We start from the raw sequence: 23,456 nt of genomic DNA on the forward strand, positions 1-23,456 counted from the left end.
ACAGCACATGTAACAGTGCACCAGGATGAAACAGCCCAGCAACACTCACAAAAACCCAGACACAAAAATTAAGAAAAATTAAGAAAATTTAATGATCAAATGGGCTATATACATTGATGGCACATGACTTCATTCCATCATCCCTTTTCTATAGCTGGAAGTTAAGTTGGATAGAAGAATATCAACAGTCAATAGTACCCCAGGGACAAGAAAAACCAATTGTGTGTGTTTGATGTGAGCACACCTAACTGTACCCAGGGGTACCAAGGGATTTCAGCCCACAAAACAGAATATTGTACAGGAACACCTCAAATTAAGAGCACAGGAAACTTGCATTTTAAATAACTGATATTTTATGTAAGATATTCTTCCATCTCTTTCCACCATATTATCTTTTAGAATTCTTTGACATTCTGAAATGCAGAAAAAATCCTGCCTTTGTCTCACTCTGTATTTCCTCACAAGTTAAAAGTTCATATAACTACACTCATCCAAGCAGTGTATTGTCAGGTACTTCACTATTTCTTCTGCTTACTTCCTTTTTCCCTCTCAAACTCAGCTATCTGATTGAATATGTTAACTAAGTTCTGAGGCAGGTTTCTTTTACCACCACTTTCTGCTTGTTCTGTACCATTTAACGACACTTCTTCATCTGGTTCCTTTGCTTTATCAGTCTCTTCATAACTTCTTTTCCTATTCTTAGACTCACTTTCATTTTTATGCTGCCTGTCACTCTCATAACCTTTGTCCCCTTCATGTGAGCAGCTGCTCGAATGTGACCGGTGCCTCCCCCCTGACCTGCCAGAGTAGTCAGATCCTGGGGACAGGTAATACCTGTCCTGACCTGAGCCATGTCTCCTAAACTGCTCTCTTCTCCACTCCCCATCCCTTTCAAATCTCCTGTAATAATGCATCCTGGGTTTATAATCTGATTTATGATACGAACCTGAAGGGCCCCTCCAACTGGAGAAAAATCTCTCTGGTTTACCGTATTTTTCAGTTTTGCTATGACTTGGCTGACTTCTGGAGCTACTGTAAGAATCCCTTGAATCTTCAGACCTACCTCCAAAAGTGTCTTCATCATCACCTGAAGTCCTTGAAAAAGAACAGTGTCTGTCTTTCTCTTTTACCTCCATTTTTGGGCACGCTACGCTGTCCTGCCTTTCCAGCAGCTTTTCCATTTCAAAACTTTGGTTAAGAAAGGAAGCAGAGGTATCAGCAGGAGGGGAATACCACTCCTCTTTCCTATCCTGATCTTTATAATGGGAAGAAGCTCTAGATGAGCTTTTTTTGGAGCTGCGAGCAGACTCAGATCTATGCCGACACTTTTTCCTACGTTTCTTGTGATCAGAGGAAGAGGAGGAGGAAGAAGCTGATACATCTGATGATGAATCGCTTGATGATGATGAGGAGGAGGAGGACGAGGAGGAGGAGGAGGATGAAGAAGAAGAAGAGGAGGAGGAAGTCGATACTTTCCTTTTCTTCTTCAACCTAAAAGAACAATTAACCTGTGAGATAACCTTCAGTGTCAGGCAAAAATTACACATAGAAAACAAACCTGCATACCCCAGCTTGGACTGCAAGTTGGGAACAGAAACCGAGCCTGACTGGCAAGACAATTTCAAACGTCATTTCTTTATCAAAAAATTAAGATTAAATCCACCGAACATTTTGATATAAAAGACCTCTTTCCCAATTTCACATGGCATTATGCTTTGCAATTATGTCACATTGCAAAATATTCCTTAAACAACTTCTCTTCCACACACTTCTCCACTAAAGATTATTTGCACTGAAGGACACTATCCACAAAAACATTCTGAGGGAAAAGCAGCTTACCCAGGGAGAAGTTTTCCCCAGCTTATTGTTTGTTGAGATGGATTGCTCAGTCTCATCTGCACTTATACCCAGTACACTGAATGTAACAGTTACCTTTTTTCTTCTTTTAAGAGCTTACGCAATTTTTCTGCACTTGTTTCTATTTTCTTTGCTTTCTGTCTCTCTTCTTTGGCAGCTTGTTTCTCCCTCATTTCCAAAGATTTCTTTTTTGAACCCAAGCATCATAAAAAAGATAACATTAGTAGTGTTAACACGGGTATTAACCCCCATTCAACCCCATCCAAATGTATACGCCAGGAATGTTTTACCAGGAGTCCCAGACCAAAAATGAATATTGTTCAGGAATTTGGTATTGGCCATTGTGACAGGTTTATATTTAAGAACCATATTGCAGTTTTTATTCCATTAAAATATATATTTGACCAGTCATTGCAGTGGTACCCATGATCCAGCACACCAGGAAGCACAGAGCCCAAAAGTTAAATAGAATATGCAAAAAATCCCCAATATTACCAACATGTAGAAAGACAAGGAAAAAACCCCCAAACAACCAAAACAGACAGAAGAGTTTGAGGGGAAGTGTCATCATCATTGTAGTTTACAAGAGGAACACGGCAGAACCCAGTGGAAGATGAATTCAAGTTTGCCACGTTTGGATACAAACCATTTTGTACCAATTTCACAGAGCAGTTTGATGCATAGTTTATGTAAGGAATCACGTTCCAGGGGTTTGGTGGCGATGAGCAGCACCAGGTGGCAGGCACAGCAACAACAGTTCCATTCAGAGGGAAATGCATTGGAGAAAAACACATAATCAGTATTACAGGAAAACACACCGCAGTTGTTTCAGCCACTCAACACAGCAGGGACAGTATCAGATTCATGTACTAAGTTACAGGTAAATGCAGGAGAGCATCTAAGCAGATAAATAATCCTTAAACTACTTAAGTCCATAAGAGATCAGACTTCTGCCACTTACAGCCCCACAGAATCGCTCTATTCAGATTGAGCAGGAAGTCTGATTATAGTTTTCAAAACTCAGCAACTGTCTCAACAGTTCCTTTATTATTAAAGGAAACCTTTCACTGCAGCCAAGGCCATGCACAGCAACAAACAACAGCTGTCATATTCTTTATCTGCTGCATCAACGACTGCAGGAGAATGTCAGAGGAGTAACATTTATCTCCTCCTTGCTGAGAATATGATTCATCATTTAACTGACACCTCTTTCTAAAGCAGCCAAGTGCAGGTACTGCTCAGCTAACATACACCTCTTTATCTGGTGTAGCTCAGTTTTGTCAGATTGTCCTATCTCCTCTTCCCCCTTGTTTCCACACATCCTGTCAGCATTATGGCTCCACCAACTGAAGAACTGCTGACTGAGGCCATCTACCCCAGCCTGTGAACACCCTCACATGCAGAAGCACAGAACAACACAAGCCTGCTCCTCAGTGCTCTGTTTTACTCTTTGACCCACTCTGGAAGACAGCACAAGCAAAGGAGGTAAATAAAAGGGAAAATATGACAACTCATTAGCAGAGAGACCCAGCAGGCTCACCTGGGAAACATGCTGCGTGCAAGGGAAGAGAAGAAAAACCACCAGACAGCAGAGGAGAAAGCTGAGATATTCAAACAGTCTGCCTGCCCACCCTCCACCTCCTGCTGCTTTCCTTTAAATTACCTTTAATTTCCACTCATGTGAGCTCCCTGTGCCTCAGCTTTACCTGGTGTTACCCTTTCTAATTACCCCAAGGACCAAGATTCTGGCCAGACTTACTAAACAATGTTTATTTGGCTTGTGAAAGTATTTTACACTTTGCACATTTGCATTCACAGAATGTTTTAAGTTAACCTCATTAATCACGCAGTGCAATGGGACATTCTTATCCCTGCTTTGCTCTTTCTCTGTCTCCACTGTCTGGCATTTCTTTACTATCCCAAAACAGTGGAGTCACCAAGGGATACCTTTCTTCTGGTAGGTACAGCCATAATGCTCACTAGAAAACATTTACTGTGGAGTAGGGAAGCAGAGAATAAGACAAACCACCAATTCAGCACCTCCCTGTTCAAACGATTTAATTTGACTTTTCATGTTCATTTATTGTCACCAAGAGCAAAATATGGAAAGAAAGTAAAGAATCACCTGCATGTGCTTACGGAGTTTAGTTAAGGCCTCTTCTGCTTCCTGAAAAGTCTCATCCAAGCTTAAGGCTTTTTTATAATAACTTTCAGCATTTAGCAGTTTCTCTTCCTCTTCCAACCTAGAAATCAAGAGATAATTTATATACAGTTAGGACACAGATTTTGACAGCTATTTCTTACTTTAGGTCTTTCTTATTTGCAAGTAATTCTTATTTGCATTATGATACTACCACTGTATCCCTCTGAGACCCCCTCTATCATCTCAGCTCACCTCCCTAACAACACAAAACTGTATTTGACCTTATCATCTCCTAATTCTGACCTAATTTGAAACATAATTCCTCAACACGAGACTTAAAAGAAACTTATTCCCTCAATATTCAAAACTAAAATTTTGCATTACAGTGGGTCACCAATATTTCAATTATGTTCAGCAGAGTAACAGAACATAATTTTGTTACAAAACTTAACAAAAAAAACCCCCAAAAAACCCCAAAAAACCCAAAATCCTCAACCTTTTGGAATATATTCAAACAATCCACAGGACTTTATGCAAGCCTGGTATCCTACCAGTGAAAGGGTATCAAGGATTTAAACAGATATCAAGGATTAAACCTCAAATATTTTGCCAGGAATTTAACTGGGACAGAGGACAAAGTGTAAACCAATTACACAACGATGGATATTTCCAAGGACTTTCCTTTTTCTTTAAACACATAGCCAGGAAAGAAAGATGCCATTCTGTGTCCTCACTAGAATTGTATTACAAAAAATATATGAGAAAACTTGTTAACAACCAAGCAAACTCCTAACTCCAACACTTACTGCCCTCCTCTTTCCACAAGGGTCTGACACAGGTATTTCCTCGCATTTCTGTGAGTGGGACAATTTTCTAAAGCAATTTCAAAATCCCCTATGGCTTTGTTCAGACTTCCTTTGGTTGCATACCTAGAACAACAGAAAGTTGCACATGAAACAGTGATGCTTCTCTTTCACAAAAGGGGAAGAAAGTGAAACAAGCAGACTTACAGAGCTCCACGTGCTACCAAGGCTTCAACGTTTTGTGGATCAATTTCCAGAGCCTTGTTGTACTCATTCATGGCTTCCACGTGGCGCCCAACCTTAAAATAATCCACCCCAGCCTTTACACTGCAGAAGAAATATTTAGAAAATAGTACAGTTAGTCTGTGCAGATTGTTCTGTTACTCACAAATTCCAAACAGGGGACAGGTTAAAACCTGATCTTGTTATGGTGTATTTCACACTGGTATTCCAGTTAGGTGATATTCACCTAATTCCACAAAAATGTATTGTCTTTAATTCAATATCTGAAGGCACTCAAGAGCATTTCTGCAGACAGTGCTACTATATTACATTGTTTTTCATTTATGGAATTATTGTTTAAGCAATTTTCTGCACAAAACTATGTGTGACCCACCACCATTAACCTTGAACAGGCTTAATTATATCCAAAGCTAAAAATCCCCATTAGAGCAATGGCACAAGGTGATGTGAGCAGATGGTGCACACTCAAACCAGCTCATCTCACACAAATACCCTGAGGTTTTACATCTCATACTGCCTGAACATTTCTTGCACATTTTCCAAGAGATTAATTTATTAGAAGAGGATTGATACAAGCTGATCTTCAGAACAATTCATTACAGATTTCTCTTAAATTAAAAGTTAATTTAACATTATAAGCAACCTTTTCTGCAATTAATCAGTAAACATCCAGGCTGCTGTTCCAAAAACAGCAAGTGCACTTGCTACATTTACAGTCTGAGGTTTAAATGACTTGACAAGTACGAGGTCACTCAACACTCAATTATAAAACAGAAAATTGTGTGCTTGGTGTTACTACAAATCTTGCTCTCAACTCTAGAATGGGTCAGAATATTAAAAATATTCTAAGAACAACTCCTTTAAACCTGACACACATTTTGGAACTGAATCTCAGGACTTTATCTGTCACATTGGCACTTGGCAGATAGGTTTATTTTCAGTAAGATCCTGGTTACATTGCTACACATCCAGTGGAAAAACTGTTTCAAATGTGTTTTCTTTGCAGAAATATAATCTGTAACCCAACAAGCTTTGACAAGAAGAAGCATCACATACCATTTCAAGGCCCAAGATGCAGACTGCTGTTTCCTCAAGGCAGGGGCAAAATCTTCCTCACTGAAATTTTTCCTTTAAGGAACAAACAAATAAAAACATCAAGCTGGCTGTCTAAGTCTACAAAGTTAAGCTCACAGTATGCAGTGGAGTTGAAATAAGCTGTAATGTTATTTGTCCATGCCTTACTGCTCTCCCTCAGTCAGGACTTTCATATTTCTGAAACCAATTTTTTCCAAACCATATTAAAAGTGCTGAACTTCTACAACAGTAACATGTGCAACTGCAGTGCATTTAACAAAAACATACAAAGTCCAGCCTCATATACGTAGACAACATCAATCATTGCATATATTTAACTTCTATTTTACAAAAGGGGTCAAATCTATTACTAAAATAAACATTGTGAATAAACATCTGTCAGAAGACATTAAAATCTAAACATCCTTGCTTTCAATCCACAGATGCTGACAAGAGCTACTCAATAAATTCCATAAGTATCTGGTATCAAACATAGTGTGTGGTAAGGTGTCTTGCTTATTCAGAGCAATAGGATTTGAAATGCAAATTTCTTACTCTAGAGGAGTTTGCTTTTAAATATTTAAGGACCTGTACGCTGCAGTCATGCAAGTCAAAATGTACAAGTATAAGTGGTCTAGGACTCCCACTCACAAGTCTATTTCAATGGATTAGAATAATCTCCACAGAGCTACAGGAGAGGAACAATGTAAAAATCACTTACATTTGAAGACTTCTCAGCAAAGACGGTGGATTTGACTCACTTAGTCCCAGCTTTTCTGCTAAATATTCAACTAATGACGGATTAGCAAATCCTGGGGAACGATGCAAAACCTCTTCAAAGGTCTCTCCTGTGTTGGCAACTTCCAGGCTTCGCCTTAAAAACAGCACAAATGAGACCTCAGGCTCTGTGCCCTATTTCATCTATGTTTAGAATAAAAATGCCTATGTGGTATCTGCATTACTGCTCACAAACTGTTCCCTTCCACAGGCATGTATTTTCCTCTTATTTACTGACCTTTATGTGCTTTACCCCAGGTGAGCTTCAGAAATGTATGTGGGCGCCCACCCACCTATTGCCAGGACATACAAAAAAATTACAAATACTACAGACAGCTGTGTACCCATCTTCTAAAGGGAATCTTAAAATGCTAAGAATTCATATTCCAGTCTCCCAGGGTTTTGTGGGTTTTTTTATTTGTTTGTTAACACAATCAAAAAGCAACAGATATCTCACTCTGCCTTTTGCTTTCCTTACATTTTTGGAAAGAAGCTACACCTACATATTCAGACACAAGTATGCTAGAGAGAGGAACAGCAAGGAGGATGTGATCACCCAATAAAATCAGAAAGCCCACTGGGGAGTTCAAGGGACAGCCAGTCTGTCAGAGATGCTCTTCAGACACCCTGACAGCACATCCTTACTTATAATGCAGTGGGAAGTCATCGGAGGTGATCACGCCCAGTTTTGTGCTGGACAGGTTGGGAGGAAGGGCTGAGCTGTAGAGCGACACCGCCAGCTTCTCGTGGTAACGATCAACGTCCTTGAGCGCCGCTGCAGAAACAACGCGGGGAAGGACAAAATTACTGGAATGGCTCAGACCCGAGGCACACCCATTCCTGACAGCTTGGGCAGCTGCTCACCTCGAATGAGGTCTCCAGTTTGGTAATACGACAGAGGATCTCCATGGTTGCTTTGAGGAGGCACTTCCCTCACAGGACACAGGGCCTGCAACAGAACAGGGCACAAATATCATAAATGAAGCCACAGACTTGGGATCTTTTTCCTAAGATCTATCCAAAAAAGATTATTTTAAGCTTAATGCACATCAGAACTGCAATTCTTAAAATACAGTTTGGTTTGAGTAATAATTTGTGTATCTATAAATTATGAACTTTTCAACCCAATAATGTGGGTCACAGCAAGACGTGTTCACTGGCCGAGCACAGTATCACAAGCTGCCCACAAAGTCAGACCCAACATCCCAAAGCTGTTTCACCTTTACAAATTCCACTCCTTTAAGAGATGCAAGAGGCAACAAACAGACGTCAAAAATGAAGTATTGACCAAAGCTGTATCTTACAGTGATTTCCAAATCTGCAATTTCCCGTATGACACCACTTCCCAGACAAATCAACACCATGAAAAAGCCAAATTCACGGATAGATGTAATCCTCCCAATCACGATATCGCCACGCTCGATGTCACGGAAGAACAGCTCTCTCCTCTCCTCCCTGGGCACCTCCAAGAACCTCTCCAGGGGTGGCATGACAGCGTAACACTCTGCAACAAGGCACAGCCGGTTACAAAGCTACGCCCTGAGATCACAAAATATTTAATTATAGCAAAACACGTGAAAATATGAAAAATTGTGCTAACAGGAAGCTTACGCATAGCCTATAAAAATCAACAGGAAAAATGTTAAGCCTGTTTCTAAAGATACCGCGAATTCAAGTGCTGTCCTTACAGCGCGACCTCCCCGTGCAACTCACACACCCTCATTCTCCTCGATGGTGTCCTCGATCGGCCCGTTGGGTTTCCACGAGTGCGCGAACAGCAGATCCGCCTTCTTGGCGATGAAGCGCTTTATCTCGGTGTCGATGCTCGCCCTCTCTTTCCTGGGGGAAGGAGAACGCGGTGAGTCGCGCCCCGCGGCCCCTCCCGGCCCGCCCGGCCGCTGCCCCGGCGCCCCTCACCAGGCGGCCGGCGGGGCCCCGCGGGGCGGCTCCGGGGCGGCCCCGGGCGGCGGCAGCAGCCCGCGGAAGTCGGGGTTGTCGTGCTGCTCGGCGCGGAGCAGCGACAGCAGCGCGGGGCCGTGGTGGCTCAGCGCCTGCCGGAGCAGCTCCCGATCCATCCCGGCGCCAACGCCGCCGCCTCGCCCGGAACGGGAACCGCCGCTCGGGCAACGGCGGCGGGGCGGGAGCGGGCGGCAGCAGCGCCCCCGGCGGGCGGGAGGACCGCGCTGAGCGGCGGCAGCGCTCCGAGTTTATGAACAGAGAGTAAATAAAAAGAGAACAATTAAAACACACGGCTCAAATTACACAGATTTCCCCGCGGGAATCCTGCCCGGCTCGGCAGCGGCCGCCCCTGCAGGCGGTGCCCGCGGCGGCGCTGCCGGGAGGGGGCGCTGCGCCCCCGCCGGCCCCGGCCCGGAGCGCCAAGAGAGGGGATCCGAACCAGGGATGGTCCCGGGCCCGAACCGGGAGTGTTCCCGGGATAGAACCGGGGATGTCACGGGCCCGAACCGGGAGTGTTCCCGGGATAGAACCGGGGATGTCACGGGCCCGAACCGGGAGTGTTCCCGGGATAGAACCGGGGATGTCACGGGCCCGAACCGGGAGTGTTCCCGGGATAGAACCGGGGATGTCACGGGCCCGAACCGGGAGTGTTCCCGGGATAGAACCGGGGATGTCACGGGCCCGAACCGGGAGTGTTCCCGGGATAGTACCGGGGGTGTCCCGGGCCCGAACCGGGAGTGTTCCCGGGATAGAACCGGGGATGTCACGGGCCCGAACCGGGAGTGTTCCCGGGATAGTACCGGGGGTGTCACGGGCCCGAACCGGGGGTGTTCCCGGCCCCGAAGCGGGGGTGTCCCGGTAGCGCCGTCTCAGCCGGGCCGCTGGAGGAGGCGCTGCCCGGAGCGTGTTCTCTTCCGAGGGAGCGAGCGTGGGACAGCCCGGGCGGCTCTGCCGGGGCTCGGGCAGCGCTGCCGGCACTGAGTTACGGCAGTGGAGTGCGGAGAAAGGGAACGGAGCTGGGCAAGGGGCTGGAGCACAAGTGCAATGAGAGCTTTTGAGGGAGCTGGGGGAGCTCAGCTAGAGAACAGGAGGCGCAGGGGGGACCTTCTCGCTCTTTGCAACTCCGTGACAGGAGGGTGCAGCCAGGTGGGTCAGGCTCTGCTCCCAGAGGGAGCCACAGGACGAGGGAAAAGCCTCAAGCTGCTCCAGGGGAGGTTTAGGTTGGACACTTGGAAGAATTTCTTCGTAGGAAGGGTGATCAAACATCGGAACGGGCTGTCCGGGGAAGTGGTGGAGTCGCTGTTCCTGGAGGTGTTTACGGCAAGATTGGACGTGGCCCTTGGTTCCATGGTCTAATTGACAAGGTGGTGTTGGGCACAGGTTGGGCTCGATAATCTCAGCAACCTTTTCCAACCCAGCTGTCTCCGTGATTCTGTGAGCAAAGGGGAGAGCGTGAGCCAGCGGCGCGGGGCTGGGGCTCAGCTCCGCAGTGTCCCCAATCCCCATTCCCGGCGCTGTCCCTGGCCAGGGTCCCCTCGGCACAGCCCCAGGTGACACAGTGTGCGGGCAGGGACGTCCTGGCTTTACTGAAACCGGGAATGCGGGCGATTCCCTGGCGAGAAAGGCTGAGGGCACAACCAAGCCACTGCCACGGGCCTGGCGCCGGGCTCGGCTGCCCTGCTCCCCTGAGCTAACTTTAGATGCTAAAAAGACACTTCACTCAGGAGGCTCTTCATGCTAATCACCTCTCCAGCTAATGGAGAAAGGTGCTTAAAACCAGCTGGAAATAATCCAAGCCTATTAGAAGGATCACAGTTTTTCAGCTCCCAAGAATAATTTGTCCCTGGCATCACATTTAATAATTAATTTTAAAAGGGGAGGTGGGTGGGGGAGAAAACCCACTGCAAACAGCATAATGTCACTTCTCCCCTCAGTACAATGCTGAAGAAAAAATAGCAATCTGGCTGTCAGCAGATCAGGGACACAGACTCCTCTAGGAAGCAGCATGACTGAGAGGGCAAGGATCAAATCAAAGACTCTGGTCTCAGAAGCTCAGTTCAAAGCCAGCAGGGATATCACTGGTGTAGCAGACTTGGGGAAGACACTGGAAGGGCAAATTTATATTTTAGTTTCATTTCATGTGCCCCTGTTTTAATGTAAAAGAAGGTAAAGGAGGCACAACACTCACCATGTACCAAAAAGCTGCCAAGATTTTGATTTAGTCTTCCTGATCTGTATGAGACCAGGTGTCCTCTTAGATTGCTGGTTACCATGGTGGGGAAACATTTTAACACCAGATGGAAATTTCTAGATGTTAACACCAATTAGACACAGGTTGACGTGGGAAGGTAAATGCACCTGCATGGATCCAGAGCAAACAGGAGCCTTTCCTGGATGAGTTATGTGGCAAGTGCCACGTCCTGAGCCGTGTGGCACAACTGCACATAGGGGCAGTTTTATTTGAGGGAATGATATTTTGAGTAAGAGTTAATTGGTGTTGCTTAGCAAATACAAGAGCTAAAAAAAAAAAAAAAAAAAAAAAAAAAAAAAAAAAAAAAAAAAAAGGTTGTTTGAAGCACAAACTCTGCTTGTGTAAGCATTTCTCCAGTCTCATATGCAGATACACACAGAGTGTACAAGAAATGAGACATTATGAGTAAAGACTTCCAGTGTGTTACAACTTCTGGACTTAAAACAGCAGCAAAAAAATCACTATGAAAACACAACCACCTACAACAACAGATTCTTCTTACAGACATTTTCTTCTTTGTATAAAATCAATTGCATTTCAGGAAATTCAGTAATTTATAACACATTAACACAGAGAAGGTAGATTAGTTGCCCCTGAACATGAGGGCCAGCTTCATATTTAAAGTGATCAATTCGTTATCTGGGCCAAACACATCCTGAAATTATCTTAATCAAGCAAACTAAATTACCCCAAATAATTCCAGCTTCAGAAACAGCTTTTCCAGAGCAGAGTATGTGACCATGAACTTGTGATTTTTGTTCCTATTTTTCAGGTTATGGTAATGAACTGAGAAGTAATGTAAGACAGTGCCATATTGTATGTTGTTCCACCTCATCCAGGGCACACACAAGCTTTTGCATCCTTTCTCTCTCGCAGGATACTTCCTGGATATTCACTGTGATTTTAAAAATATCTCTCTAAAAGTAGTAGAAGTTTTCTGCTTTTCATTCTTTGCTTGCTTTACTTCAGTTGCCCGACAGGAAATGCTTTTGATAAAAGAGAATAGCAGCCACCACAGTTCAGACACGAATAATGGAAGAGTTTGGAATAAAGCCAGGGCTATATACAGTGCTCAGGAGATGCCAGGCTTGAGGATGGGGCATGCTCCATATGCTGTTAATCCTCTGTTCCATTGATTTAGGAACTGCCTGGATGAGTAGTGCCTGATCCCATCTGCTAAGTAAACACAGGGTGGGCAGGAGTGTTCTGATTCTGCAGGAGAAAGGATACAAGTCAACATCTCACCCTGCCGGAGGAGGAACACTCCAGATACTTTGAAACCAGACTGAGCTGGGTCAGTGTAGCTCTGCTGACAGCTCAGGTCAGGGCACGCCGAAAGGCAGCTCACAAAATCCATCCTGCAGCCTTTAACTCCCACAGTAAAAAGATGATGAATTTACACCACACCGGCTTTGAACCCGGGGTCAAACTCACAGCGATAGTGCCCTGAACAACCCCAACACTGGTAGGCACGATAGAACTTCAAAGTGGGTATGTGAAATACTGAGCAGATTTCATCCAAATCCAGCGAGCACAGCTTGAATGAGACAAGGTCAAGCTGCTTCTCAAACGTTTCCAAGTACCCAATATCACTGGTGAAGCTTACAAGAAAATCTCATGCAGGAAAGGATTTTGTGCCCAGAGCCACATTTTATCACGGACAGAAAGATTAGATTCTCCAAGATCATACATGTTGAAGTATAATTCTCTGTAGATTGTGGGCACATTTGAAGATAAATTTTAGCCTGTTGCAAATGGGAGTGAAATATTCAACTAAATATGTCCTTTGGGCTAAGAAAGAGGGAGCTAATGGTAGTAATGAAAATGAACATGAAGAGTTGTACTTCCAGCTGTGTTAGACTCATGGAAAATCCTGCCAAAAGCAGTCCTGCTGCCTAGACTTGCTAATTTATGAAGCAGCAAAGAGACTGTCGAATATACAAGATATTATTTTAGCACAAGACTGATGAAGGGACCTTCAGCACAGAATAACTGCTGGCCAGTTAACAGCCCTACTGTGAGGAAAACAAGATGTCTGCAGGTATAATCACTGAATATGAAGGAGGAAATGTGAAGACAACCCCAAACTCAGAATGATGGAGCAACCCAAGCCATGGCCATTCAAGCATTTCCCTTTGTAATGAGTTCATTGTTCAGTCCAGCTTTGGCATGGTCTGTAAGAGAGTACAGTTTCAGTGATGCAGACTTACCTGGAGTGTGCTCAGCACCTGTTTTTGGTGTCGAGGACCTTTACACTTCTCAGATTTCTAGAAACATGTAGACAAAGTGTAGTCAGTTACACGTTATAAATATGCAAAGACAGACTGTGGAAACTGCCCGGGCTGTGAATGGACAGTTACACCCTGCTGGAGTACAATGGAAACAATGGTTAAGAAATGTCAGTGGAGACCCCCTCTGTGCCCTGTGGATTTCTGGCAGGCTGCAGGCAGCAGCACTGCTGAGCCTTTGTACGCTGAGAGTTCAGCTTGTGCACCCAGGGCAGCGTTTGGTGCCTGCAGAGTAGTGACAAATGCGAGAGGTTTCAGGTGAAACTAAAAAGGTTACTGGAGGAAAATCGCCCTTGACATTTTTTACCCTGAATATGAAAACCAGGCTGTGTTGAATGAAAGTTTGCTTATTTGGCAGGAACCCCAGTCAGGCATCTTAGCAGCAATCATGACACAGACAATATGCACACACCCACCTGTACAGCTTGCAGTACACCCAGAAATCCTGCCTGCAGAGCAAATTCCTGTGGAACGTGGGGGCTCAGCAGCAGGTATGCTGAGCAGACAGGCTTTTGTGAGGTTTTCATGTATTTTCCAGCTTCTAATGCTCCACAGACTGGCAGTACCTCCTGCTTTATAGCAAGGGAGAGTCATCCTGGGTTTCAAGTTTTAGAGAGATTGCACGTTAAAGCAACATCAAAACATTCCTGACAGCAGAGTAGATCACTACCTAGAGCTCAAAATTACATTTCCACCGTGTAGCAAAATACAGTGTGAATATTTGACCTCAAGGCTGCAAGCACTGCAAGGAAATCTTTGGGCATGCAACTTCTCTTGGTTATTAAGTTTCTCATTTATAGCAGAGCAACATTCCTGTTTTCATTATAAAACCCTTTTCCCAGAAATTTGCATCTTTGTAACTGTCATAGAACATGTAGGAAATTTCAAGAGTTGTTCAAAGAAGTCTCTAAAAATATTTTGAAGACCTAAGCCTGTTGGAGTTTTATTTCTGGTAAAACAACCTTATGTATCTCTTATTTATATATCTCATGGTCAGCTGCTCTAACATTCTATTTGTGCAACATGTGCAATAAATACTGCCTCAAAAACAATGTACAAAAATCAGAAGTTTTCTCAATTGTTTGCAATGAACTAGGCATGTAACCATCATCACAAACTAATTAGCAGCCTCCTCATTTCTTTTAAATTTGTCACTATTTAAACTACATTAAAACTAAAAAGTTGAAACTGCTTTAATTAACTTATGAAGAGCTAAACAGTTGGCAATACAAATTCACAATACAGATTAATTATCTTCGTGTTTATGCCCATTTACTGCATAAGCATACCTTGAAAGTAAATGAAATATACCAAAATTATTTTTGTCTGTAGAAGGTGAATCTCTCTTCAAAAATGATAAGATGAATTGGTGTGATATGATTTCCAATTAATTTTTATCTCAACAAGAATTTTTTGAAAATACAGTGATTAAGGAGTACTTTTAGAAACAGAAAGAGAAGTTAATTACAGAATTATCTGGTAGATATAATTCTAGTAAGTAACAGCCATAAGTAGATATTCATTAGTCTCTCAACAGATCAGGTTTGTTTTTCCTATCAACCAAAAGCAGAGGCCAGATGGAACACTGGAATGCCAAACTGATGTATGTATATGATATTTGTTTGTTTAAGCACTTGGTGAATTTCTCAGAGTGTTAAATCCAAAAAGCTGGAATGATTTGCAAATAAATTAACAAGCCATGGAAAAAATATATATCTGCTTCAAATTTATTAATTAAGTTTGTAATTTGTTGTTAGAGGTTTCCTGTTTCTATCATAAAACTTTTTAAATCTGTAAGTAAAACCTGTTGCCTGGTGTTCCAGTCTGCATTTTAGCTCAGTGAAGAAATTACAAAGGCTGAGACAAAAACAACTGCCACTGGTTTAATGGGCAGTTCTGTGCCTCTGAGGGATTTTGGATGGAGACTTTGTGGACTCCCACTGGCTTCAGCAAGTTTCAGGTCAAGCATGAAAGGCAGAAATTGATAACTAAACTTTCTCTGCTTTCCCTGCTGTCTACAAATATGATTTAATCAGAGCAATCAAGTGTCAAAGTCCAGACATGATTTAGCTGGAGCTTCTGGAATATAAGATGTATACAGCTGTTGATTTCCTTTTAATTCTTGTCTTATTAAGGCAGTAGAACAGAATACATAATCACAGGGAACAGAGGCTCTGAAACAGATGAAAATCTAAAGCAGAAATAGGAGGAGGTAGCTTGAAATGGGGAAAAAAAAAGAGAAATACTACTGTGAAATAAAGATGTGTATGTGTGCAGGTAATGACTTTGAGCAGAAAAAAGAGACCCCTGTTAAAAGTACAGCAAGGGCCAGAACTGCTCTCTTACAAAAAACCTCAAACCAAAGCAGAAAACCCCAGCCTCCAACAGTGTGTGCAGAGACAACCTGAAATGCAAGTTATGCATTACACACCTCTCTTTTGTAGCATGTTTTATGACACTGATACCAAATTGTGTTTGTAAAGATATTGGGAGCTAAAATCACAGAATGCACCTAAGAAGGAATCAAAAAACCACAAGTTAGGCATCTAAATACCTTTCTGATTCTGGCCTGAGAATGGATGATAATTAGTATACCACAAATTAAGTGTTAACATATGCAAATGGAATTGTTTGCTGCTGCTACTAATTACAGATGTAGGTCTGTGCTGATTTGATTGGGAGTGAGAAATAAACATACAAATCTAAACCACTGATGTCTAAAACTCCCCCCCTGTAATTGTGATGATCTGATCCTCCTACAAATGGTAAATATATACATGGGAGACTGTGTGTACGTGTGTAGGAGAACAGCAAGTGGGAGAAAAAATCCAGATTTTTCCATCTGTACAAAATGTCAGCATACTGTCTATAAAAAGGCATCAACAAAATCCTTGTAAGCACAATTCAGGCTGCTCGAGTTCTGATCTGTATCTTCACTGACAGCAGGGGTTAATCAAAGCCCAATACAATGTTTCCTTAGTTGGGAAGCTGCAAGGAAATTATGCAGCACTTTCAAAAACGCTGTAAAGCTCGGGCAGTGCCAGACAGCATATGTGCATTTGGTTTAAACAGAAGGTTAATAGCCCAGGAAAAGTTGGTCCTGAAAAGTAACACTTCAGGCTGATGTGGTTGAAGCGCCTGGTTGCCCCCACCCCTGCCAGAATGTGCCTCTGAGAAATTCTAGTGGCAGCCAGGAAAACAGATAATTGTCAGGTCCTCGGTGCAGCCTGCAATTATTTTTTATTTTTCACCTCTGTAACCTGGTTTGTAATCTCATCTTGCAAATTTAGCACTTCACTTCTTTAAAGGTGGAAAAGCCTGCCTTGTGCTAGGAGTGATCACAAAGTGCATCTAAAAAATATGAAGAACAGGTTTTCTTCAAAATTGGTGAATTTAAATAAATTTCAGCCTCCGAAGAGAGTTCTGGCTCCTGCAAGCCAGAAGAGGTCTGGGGGAGGGGAAGGGATTTTCCCCAGACTGTGAGGGTTATTTTGGCACTGAGTGCCAAGATAAAAGGAAAAGCCTTCCCTACCCAGAGCTAGAAGTGCCTTCTTGTAAGGATGATTTACAGGGTCAGGTGGTCAGAAACTACAGAGAGTCTTTGACAAATCAGTTGTCAGCTGGAAAAGTGCTGTCAAAAAAATCCCACTCTACCAGAGGCACGTAAAGGGAGGACACAAGACGGAAAGGAAAGGGGAGAGTAGGATAAATAATATTTTTGGTAAGACTAAATGAATATATCAAAATATAACAAGGGCTATTGTGAAACTCTGAGATGTAATGGCAGGCTCTGAGCAATAGTTCCTGCTGGTACCTAAAATGAACCATAACCCTCTGTATTCAACTTCAGAAATTGCAGCTCACACAGCTGAGAGATGAAACAGTCATTTTGCTCTCTAATAGCTGTGTTAGAAGCCAGAAAGACCAGGAGAAAGCAGCAGCCTGGCTATTCTGATATACAAATCCTTTTCTTTTTTTTCGCCAAAGTAAACATACTATTGCTTTGTACTTTAAAATAATGATCACAGAGAAAAAAAAAATAAAATTGTAAATTAAGATAAGAGTACAAGAGCTGTTTAACTTCACTGCTACCAGAATGGAAATACAGTTTTTTTGGGTTTTTTGGTGGTTTTTTTTGTTTGTTTGTGGTTTTTGGGGGGTTTTTTTGTGGGTATTTTTTTTGTTTTGTTTTGTTTCGGTTTGGGTTTTTTTGAGTTTTTTTGTAATTGCAAATAATGCAGACACTGCTTTGTAACAGGAAAAAAGGAAAGCCATTATTAGCAAAAATCTGTAGATTCTTTAGGTGGAAAAATACATGGCATAAATTGTTTACATTTTCAGTGGGGAGCATCCCTCGGTGCATCAAGCTGTCACACAGCTTAGCAGCATGACACATCTTAGTGATTAAATGCTGGCTCCCCGGCAAAACCCAAAAAGCAAAAACAAATGAATTTTTCAGTGGAGAAAGCCACTGTTCTCTTGTACAGTGGCTCTCACAGCTGAAGAGAGGCAGCAGCAGGGTGGTGGAAATCAAAGTCACTCAGCAGGTGAGCTGTAGTTTGAATGCACCACCTCACAGGGTGTCTTTATCTGCCTTTGGTCTCACTCCTCTACTGGGGTAAAAGACACCATTACTTACAAGTTTGATTTCAGTTGTTAACCATGCAACGTGATGGACCTTGGAAAGGATTGATTACATCCCTTCACTTATTTTATTTGGAAGGCCCAAACCAAGCAGAGTGAACCCAGTTACTCAGATGAACGGACACAACTGCAACAGGGCTGCCAAATAACATGGGGAAAATGATGTTAAATCCTCAACTTAACAGCAATTACCCAGGAAAAGCAGGGGCACACCCTCACTTCTAGTTTTATTCATAATAGTTCTTGGCAGTGAAGAAGCTGATCTTGAGCTGAGCCCATAAACCCCATAACTCATCCAGCTAAACTCCATTAGGACATGTACTCAAGGCCCTGGCACAAACTCAGGCTTAGCTCTTTGGCCAATGCAAAAGCATTTGTAGCAGAGGGCACAGGTCCATTTCATCATGCAGGTGCTTGTATGTGACTCATCAGCCACTCTGAAAAGCAGAATTATCTGTATTTCTTGCAAAGTTCACACTTTATTATCCCCAGCTGTTCACTGTTACCAGTCCCACCCATGCGTTGCCACACGAGGGGTCAGCTTAGACTCACTTCAGCTGTATTAAAACAGTATTATTTTGTAATGTTTACCCACTTTTGTTTTCTTTATGCTGTTTGCAGTTCCAAAGGGGTCACATTCAGCAGCTGATCATGAAAAACACTCTCCTTAGATCAAAGAAAGCAGTGAGCAGTCCAGCACTGTCACATGGGGCTGATGAAATGCACGAGCTGACACTTGACAGGACAGCGATTATCCCAGAATTTAATAACATGTTAATCATCTTAAAAGTCATTATTTTCTCCCAGGCACACACTGTACTCCCACAGGAACACTGAAAAATCCCCAACAAAACACATCAGAGGATATTTCTACAGGGTAAAACATACTAGAAAACTAGAACAATGCTCTCTATGAAAGTGATCTCTTCCACTGTCCTAGAACACAAAACCACCAGAAAGGTGGTGATCTTTTTGTGCAGCTCTGTGCCACTCATCCCAAATGATTTTGGATATAATTGCATAGACTTTTATTTACTAAATTTAATAATAATGTGAATGTGAACATGCAATGCAGTCTCAGCATATGAACACAAACAGCAAAAACTTCCCCCACACGCCTTGTGTTTCTTGCTAGGTTGCAAAGGTTCCTGTGGGAGATCTGTGTTTGATTCATCTGTAGGTGACACACCTAACTGTGACTTCCAGCAGAGCTGTCAGTGCCAGGTGCAGCAGTGGATTTTAGTTTTTTTCATCTGCATTATCTGTGATTTGAGGTCACAACTTCTTTCACATGTGATACCAGTCTGGAGGCTTTTAATTTTATCTGAACCTGCCTGAACTAGAGGTGGGATATGAGTAATATGGGAGGTTGCAATGAACGGTAAATGTTTGATTTGGGAATTTTCAGTCAGAGAATATTCCTTAGAAGAGTGCCCAAGTTCAACAGAGCCACCACAGGGAGACTGCTCCTTCCTGAGGAAGCAGCGGAGCCTGTTTGGGGAAGATGGTCCCAGTGGCACATGGCAAAAGAGGAATGAGAAAATGACAGTCAGGAGCTTCATCTGAGGCCCAGACAAAGACAGTGAGACACTTTGTGCTCCCATGAGGAAAATCCCTACGGACCACAACAGAAAGTCACTGAGTTACCAAAAAGTGAATCCAGAAGAAAAGTCAAAATCTGCAAACTCCCAAACAGGAAACACAGACACTATTTTTTAAATCTCATTTCACTTTGGAGTTATTATAGATAAAAAAGTTAATTACTGTAACTCCTATTCTAATAAAAATGACTTTCAGGTTTCAAAGTCTTTGGGGGATCCTCACTCAATGTAGATCTATATGGACTCATCTGGGAGATGGGACTGGTCCCAGCCCCTGCCATGGGTCTGGGCTGCACTTGTTTGGGGTTTACTGTCCCCCAGCCAAGCACTAGCAGCCAGCCCAGTCCCTGCTGCTGCCTCATAAGGCACTTACACAACGTGGATTAATGGGAGTTGGTGAGAAGGTCATGTCCTGATACTAATGGAAATGAATTATTCCCAGAAATATATTTAGTCAAGATTGTGTCCAAGTCTTCAAGCAGTGAGGTTCAAATAGTTCCCTGTGAGATTTTTACAAGTTAATTTCTGTATCAGAGGTTTTTTTCTTGGTGTTCAGCTTAAATTTTAATTTCTTCCTCCTTTCTGCCTTAGAACATTCTAAAAAATTCCTCTTATTTCTTGCTGCTTATTCCATTTGTAGACTGTTGGCAAGTTCTTGGTTCTCAACCACTTAACTTTCTTTTCACCAGCCTGTAAATATTGATCCATTCCAACCTCCCCTTTTTGGCTATACAGAAGTCCCTCAGTAGTTATTTCTGCCCTATACTGAATGACCTTCAAATTGTTTGTTCTAATGAGCTACCTAAGAACACGTGAATTCCAGAGCCAGTGTTGTATGGGGATGAGCAATGCCTCCTTATATATGGGCACAGGCATTTCAACAGTTTCTCAGTCCTGCATGTTCCTCCTTCCCAGATTTGCCCATCACAGTAAGTATGTACAGCATGACCTCCTTTCCTTCAGACAAACTGGCATTTTTCCAAGTTGAATTCAATTTTCTTTTCATTTCATCAAGATTCTAAGACCTCCAAGAAATGGACTATTTGCTTCCCAGTTTCTTTCTATACTTTCTCCCTAACTCATCCAGAGTGCATCCAAAGCACATGCAGGAAGTTTCATTCACATGGGATTTACTTCTTTGTCTTTGTTCTTAGTGACTGCATTTTCCCAGGAGCTACAAGAGATCTCTGCTGTACAATGAATCACCTTTAACCCAGCATTCATCCATTTACCAAAGTGCACCTTGATGTTACTCTTGACTCACCATTAGCTTCAGGAAACAAACAAGTGTTTGGCAACATTAAAAAAGGGATCATTGCAGTCAAATCTTATTTCAGGAATGGAAACATCTGCAATTTTGGTGTATATATGAACAGATATATTTATGAAAATGAGTATGATTCACTACATAGATGAAAATTTTATATTTCATAGTCATCATTTCATAGTTCATATTTCAATCAGTTTTTAGTAATAGAGCAGATACTGCAGCAACTGCTGCTTGCAGAAATAGGTCTGGCAAGCTTGCATATAATACACTGTGAAGCCGTAACATAAACTGCCCTGGATGGTGACCTGAAATCAAGAAGTTAAAATTCAAAATGGAATTAAAAATAGGGGAAAATAATTTAGAGGGAATTTTTCCCCGGTCCAATTCAACTTAAAATGCAAATTCCTAATAACAAAATCTGTCTCAGTAGTCATAAACTACTTCTGCTTAATATCGACATGCAAAAAGAAGCCTGAAAATCTGTTTAGGGAGTTATTTTTAGATGAGTTGTCTGTTGAGAAGAAATTTTCCTTCCATATTCCCACCGGAGCAAATGAGATGCCACTGAGCTTTGGAAGCAGTGCCCGTGGCCACCTGCACCCCTGTGGCCTTAGTCTAAGCCCTTTCTTGGACTGACACAAATAAGGCTCCATGAAGTAAAATCCCCCTGTTTAGGGCTTACAGAACCTGCTAAAAACATCTGGTTACTGCTATTTGTCAAGAGCTCAGAATCTTCTCTCTTCATTCTTGTGTTTCTCCTCCACCATGTCCTCACAAAAGGTCACAGAATAGAAGCAAGTCCTCCCTTTTTGTGAACCTGGTATAACCCTATTGATTCACCTTGTGTTCAACCCAGTTAATTTCAATTTACCCTTCTGTGATTTGTTTCCCTCAAAGGTAATAAACCTGTGCTAACCATTTTACTTCCAGCTATTATTTGTTTTTGCCACACACCAGGGGAGAACAATGAACGGTGATCTCCTGTGCTGTGGCTCCAGGTGATGCAGTCCCAGCCCACAGCTCACACAGAGCTGGGCTGATGCTGGTGGGCTGTGCTCCTGAATGTGACCACACTGGGTGACACCTGTGGCTGCTCCCTGTCACCCAGTCCCTGGGAACACCTGCCCCGTGGCTCTGTGTGGGCTGTGACAAAATTCAGGATCCTCCCTCCGACACACAGGCTTATCTATGATACTTCTTTCAATTTTGATGTGCCCTCTACACAGAAATCCTGCAGGCAGCTCTCCGTGGCAGCTGGTGCTCCGTGAGGAGAACCCAACCCTGTGACCAGCACTGGATACTCAGTGCAAACAGCTCTGAGAGCCTGACAGCCACCAAACCCCCTTGGTGAGGTGCCAGAGCTGAGGTGAGGAGGAGCACCAGCTTCCCAAGCAGAGTAATTTGTTCAGGAACATTGTGGTAGAGCAGTTTCACTGCTCTCAATTTCTTCATGGGGTGTGGATGCACCCCTCAGGTGTGACACTGAGCATGGGAAGTTCTTTCCAGGCTGGGACTCTCTTCTGTGCCAGATGTAACAACAAAACCTACACACTTCATCACACACAGGGCAAAAGAAATCAGGAGGGATCAGGACACATCCTAATGTAATATGTAAGCTTCTGGATCAAGGATATGTTAAGTGATGTTGAACAGGTGTAGCCCTGATTTCATGTCTGAGATGTTTTGGTTTGTGAAACTTCTTTCCCAGGCGATTTGCTGTAAACAAAAAAAGATGTTTTGTCAGCTGTATTTATGTTATTCATTCCTCTTAGAGGAGGGATTTCTTGATGATCCTCTGGCTTAACCAATGTGGTTGAAGAGGTGTTAACTTTGCCCATCCAATCATATTGGTCTCTATAAATAGTATATAAAGAAATTGTATTTTGAATAAACCACTCTCTCTAGACTTCTGATGATTCACAGACCCAGTGTGGTTCTTGTCCTATAGCAACAAACAGGGATGTACTGTCAAGGAATGGCCTCTGCATTCTCCTGTGATCTTCCTCTGAATGCGTTTTGCAGTGTTCTGGGGCCTCCTCAAAACATGCTGAAATCCCCATGGATTCCAAAACTACACCACTCTCCACAACTTTTCTCATACTATTGATACAGGAAGGTCAGAGTTTGATGATAGAAAACACTACTGAAGTCACAGCATTTGGGATAGCTGTGATTTTAGCCCAAAGGCATTAGCTCACAATTATATTTCAAAACGTTTACATGAAACTGTACCCATGACTAATGAGGTGTAATTTGGTGTTCTTTTCTATATAAACTCAATGTTCTCTCTAAAATCCAGTTTCGGTGGATGTCTGCATCAGTTATAACTTTTTCAGCCAGCAGCCATTCCAGCTCACTGCTGAATTTGAGGCCTGTGGCTTAGAGCAAAAGAATCATTTGAGAAAAGCTAAGCTCAGAGTCTGGTATGAGGTGGCAAAGTAGGGCTGAAATGTATCACACTGTGGCCTCCACATTACCCCTATTTCAGCTCAGGCAAACACTTTTCCGAGGAAAAAACACAACTAGATCCTGTTCCAGCATTGTTT

At 42.8% G+C, this 23,456-nt stretch overlaps 1 protein-coding gene across 1 annotated transcript; it reads right to left on the reverse strand.

Moving 5' to 3' along the window:
• Nucleotides 1-68: 68 nt before the first annotated feature.
• Nucleotides 69-9,030, reverse strand: TTC14 (tetratricopeptide repeat domain 14). Its single transcript, XM_063408057.1, has 12 exons — nucleotides 8,815-9,030; nucleotides 8,615-8,736; nucleotides 8,202-8,401; nucleotides 7,762-7,846; nucleotides 7,543-7,672; nucleotides 6,842-6,994; nucleotides 6,103-6,174; nucleotides 5,011-5,130; nucleotides 4,807-4,929; nucleotides 3,983-4,100; nucleotides 1,933-2,042; nucleotides 69-1,491 (listed from the first exon to the last, which is right to left on the reverse strand). Exons 1-12 carry the CDS (start codon nucleotides 8,970-8,972, stop codon nucleotides 519-521), a joined length of 2,364 nt encoding a protein of 787 aa, XP_063264127.1. The 5' UTR covers nucleotides 8,973-9,030; the 3' UTR covers nucleotides 69-518.
• Nucleotides 9,031-23,456: the final 14,426 nt, after the last annotated feature.

The sequence above is a fragment of the Prinia subflava genome, chromosome 11 (genome assembly GCF_021018805.1).
Source record: "Prinia subflava isolate CZ2003 ecotype Zambia chromosome 11, Cam_Psub_1.2, whole genome shotgun sequence".
NCBI lineage: Eukaryota > Metazoa > Chordata > Aves > Passeriformes > Cisticolidae > Prinia > Prinia subflava.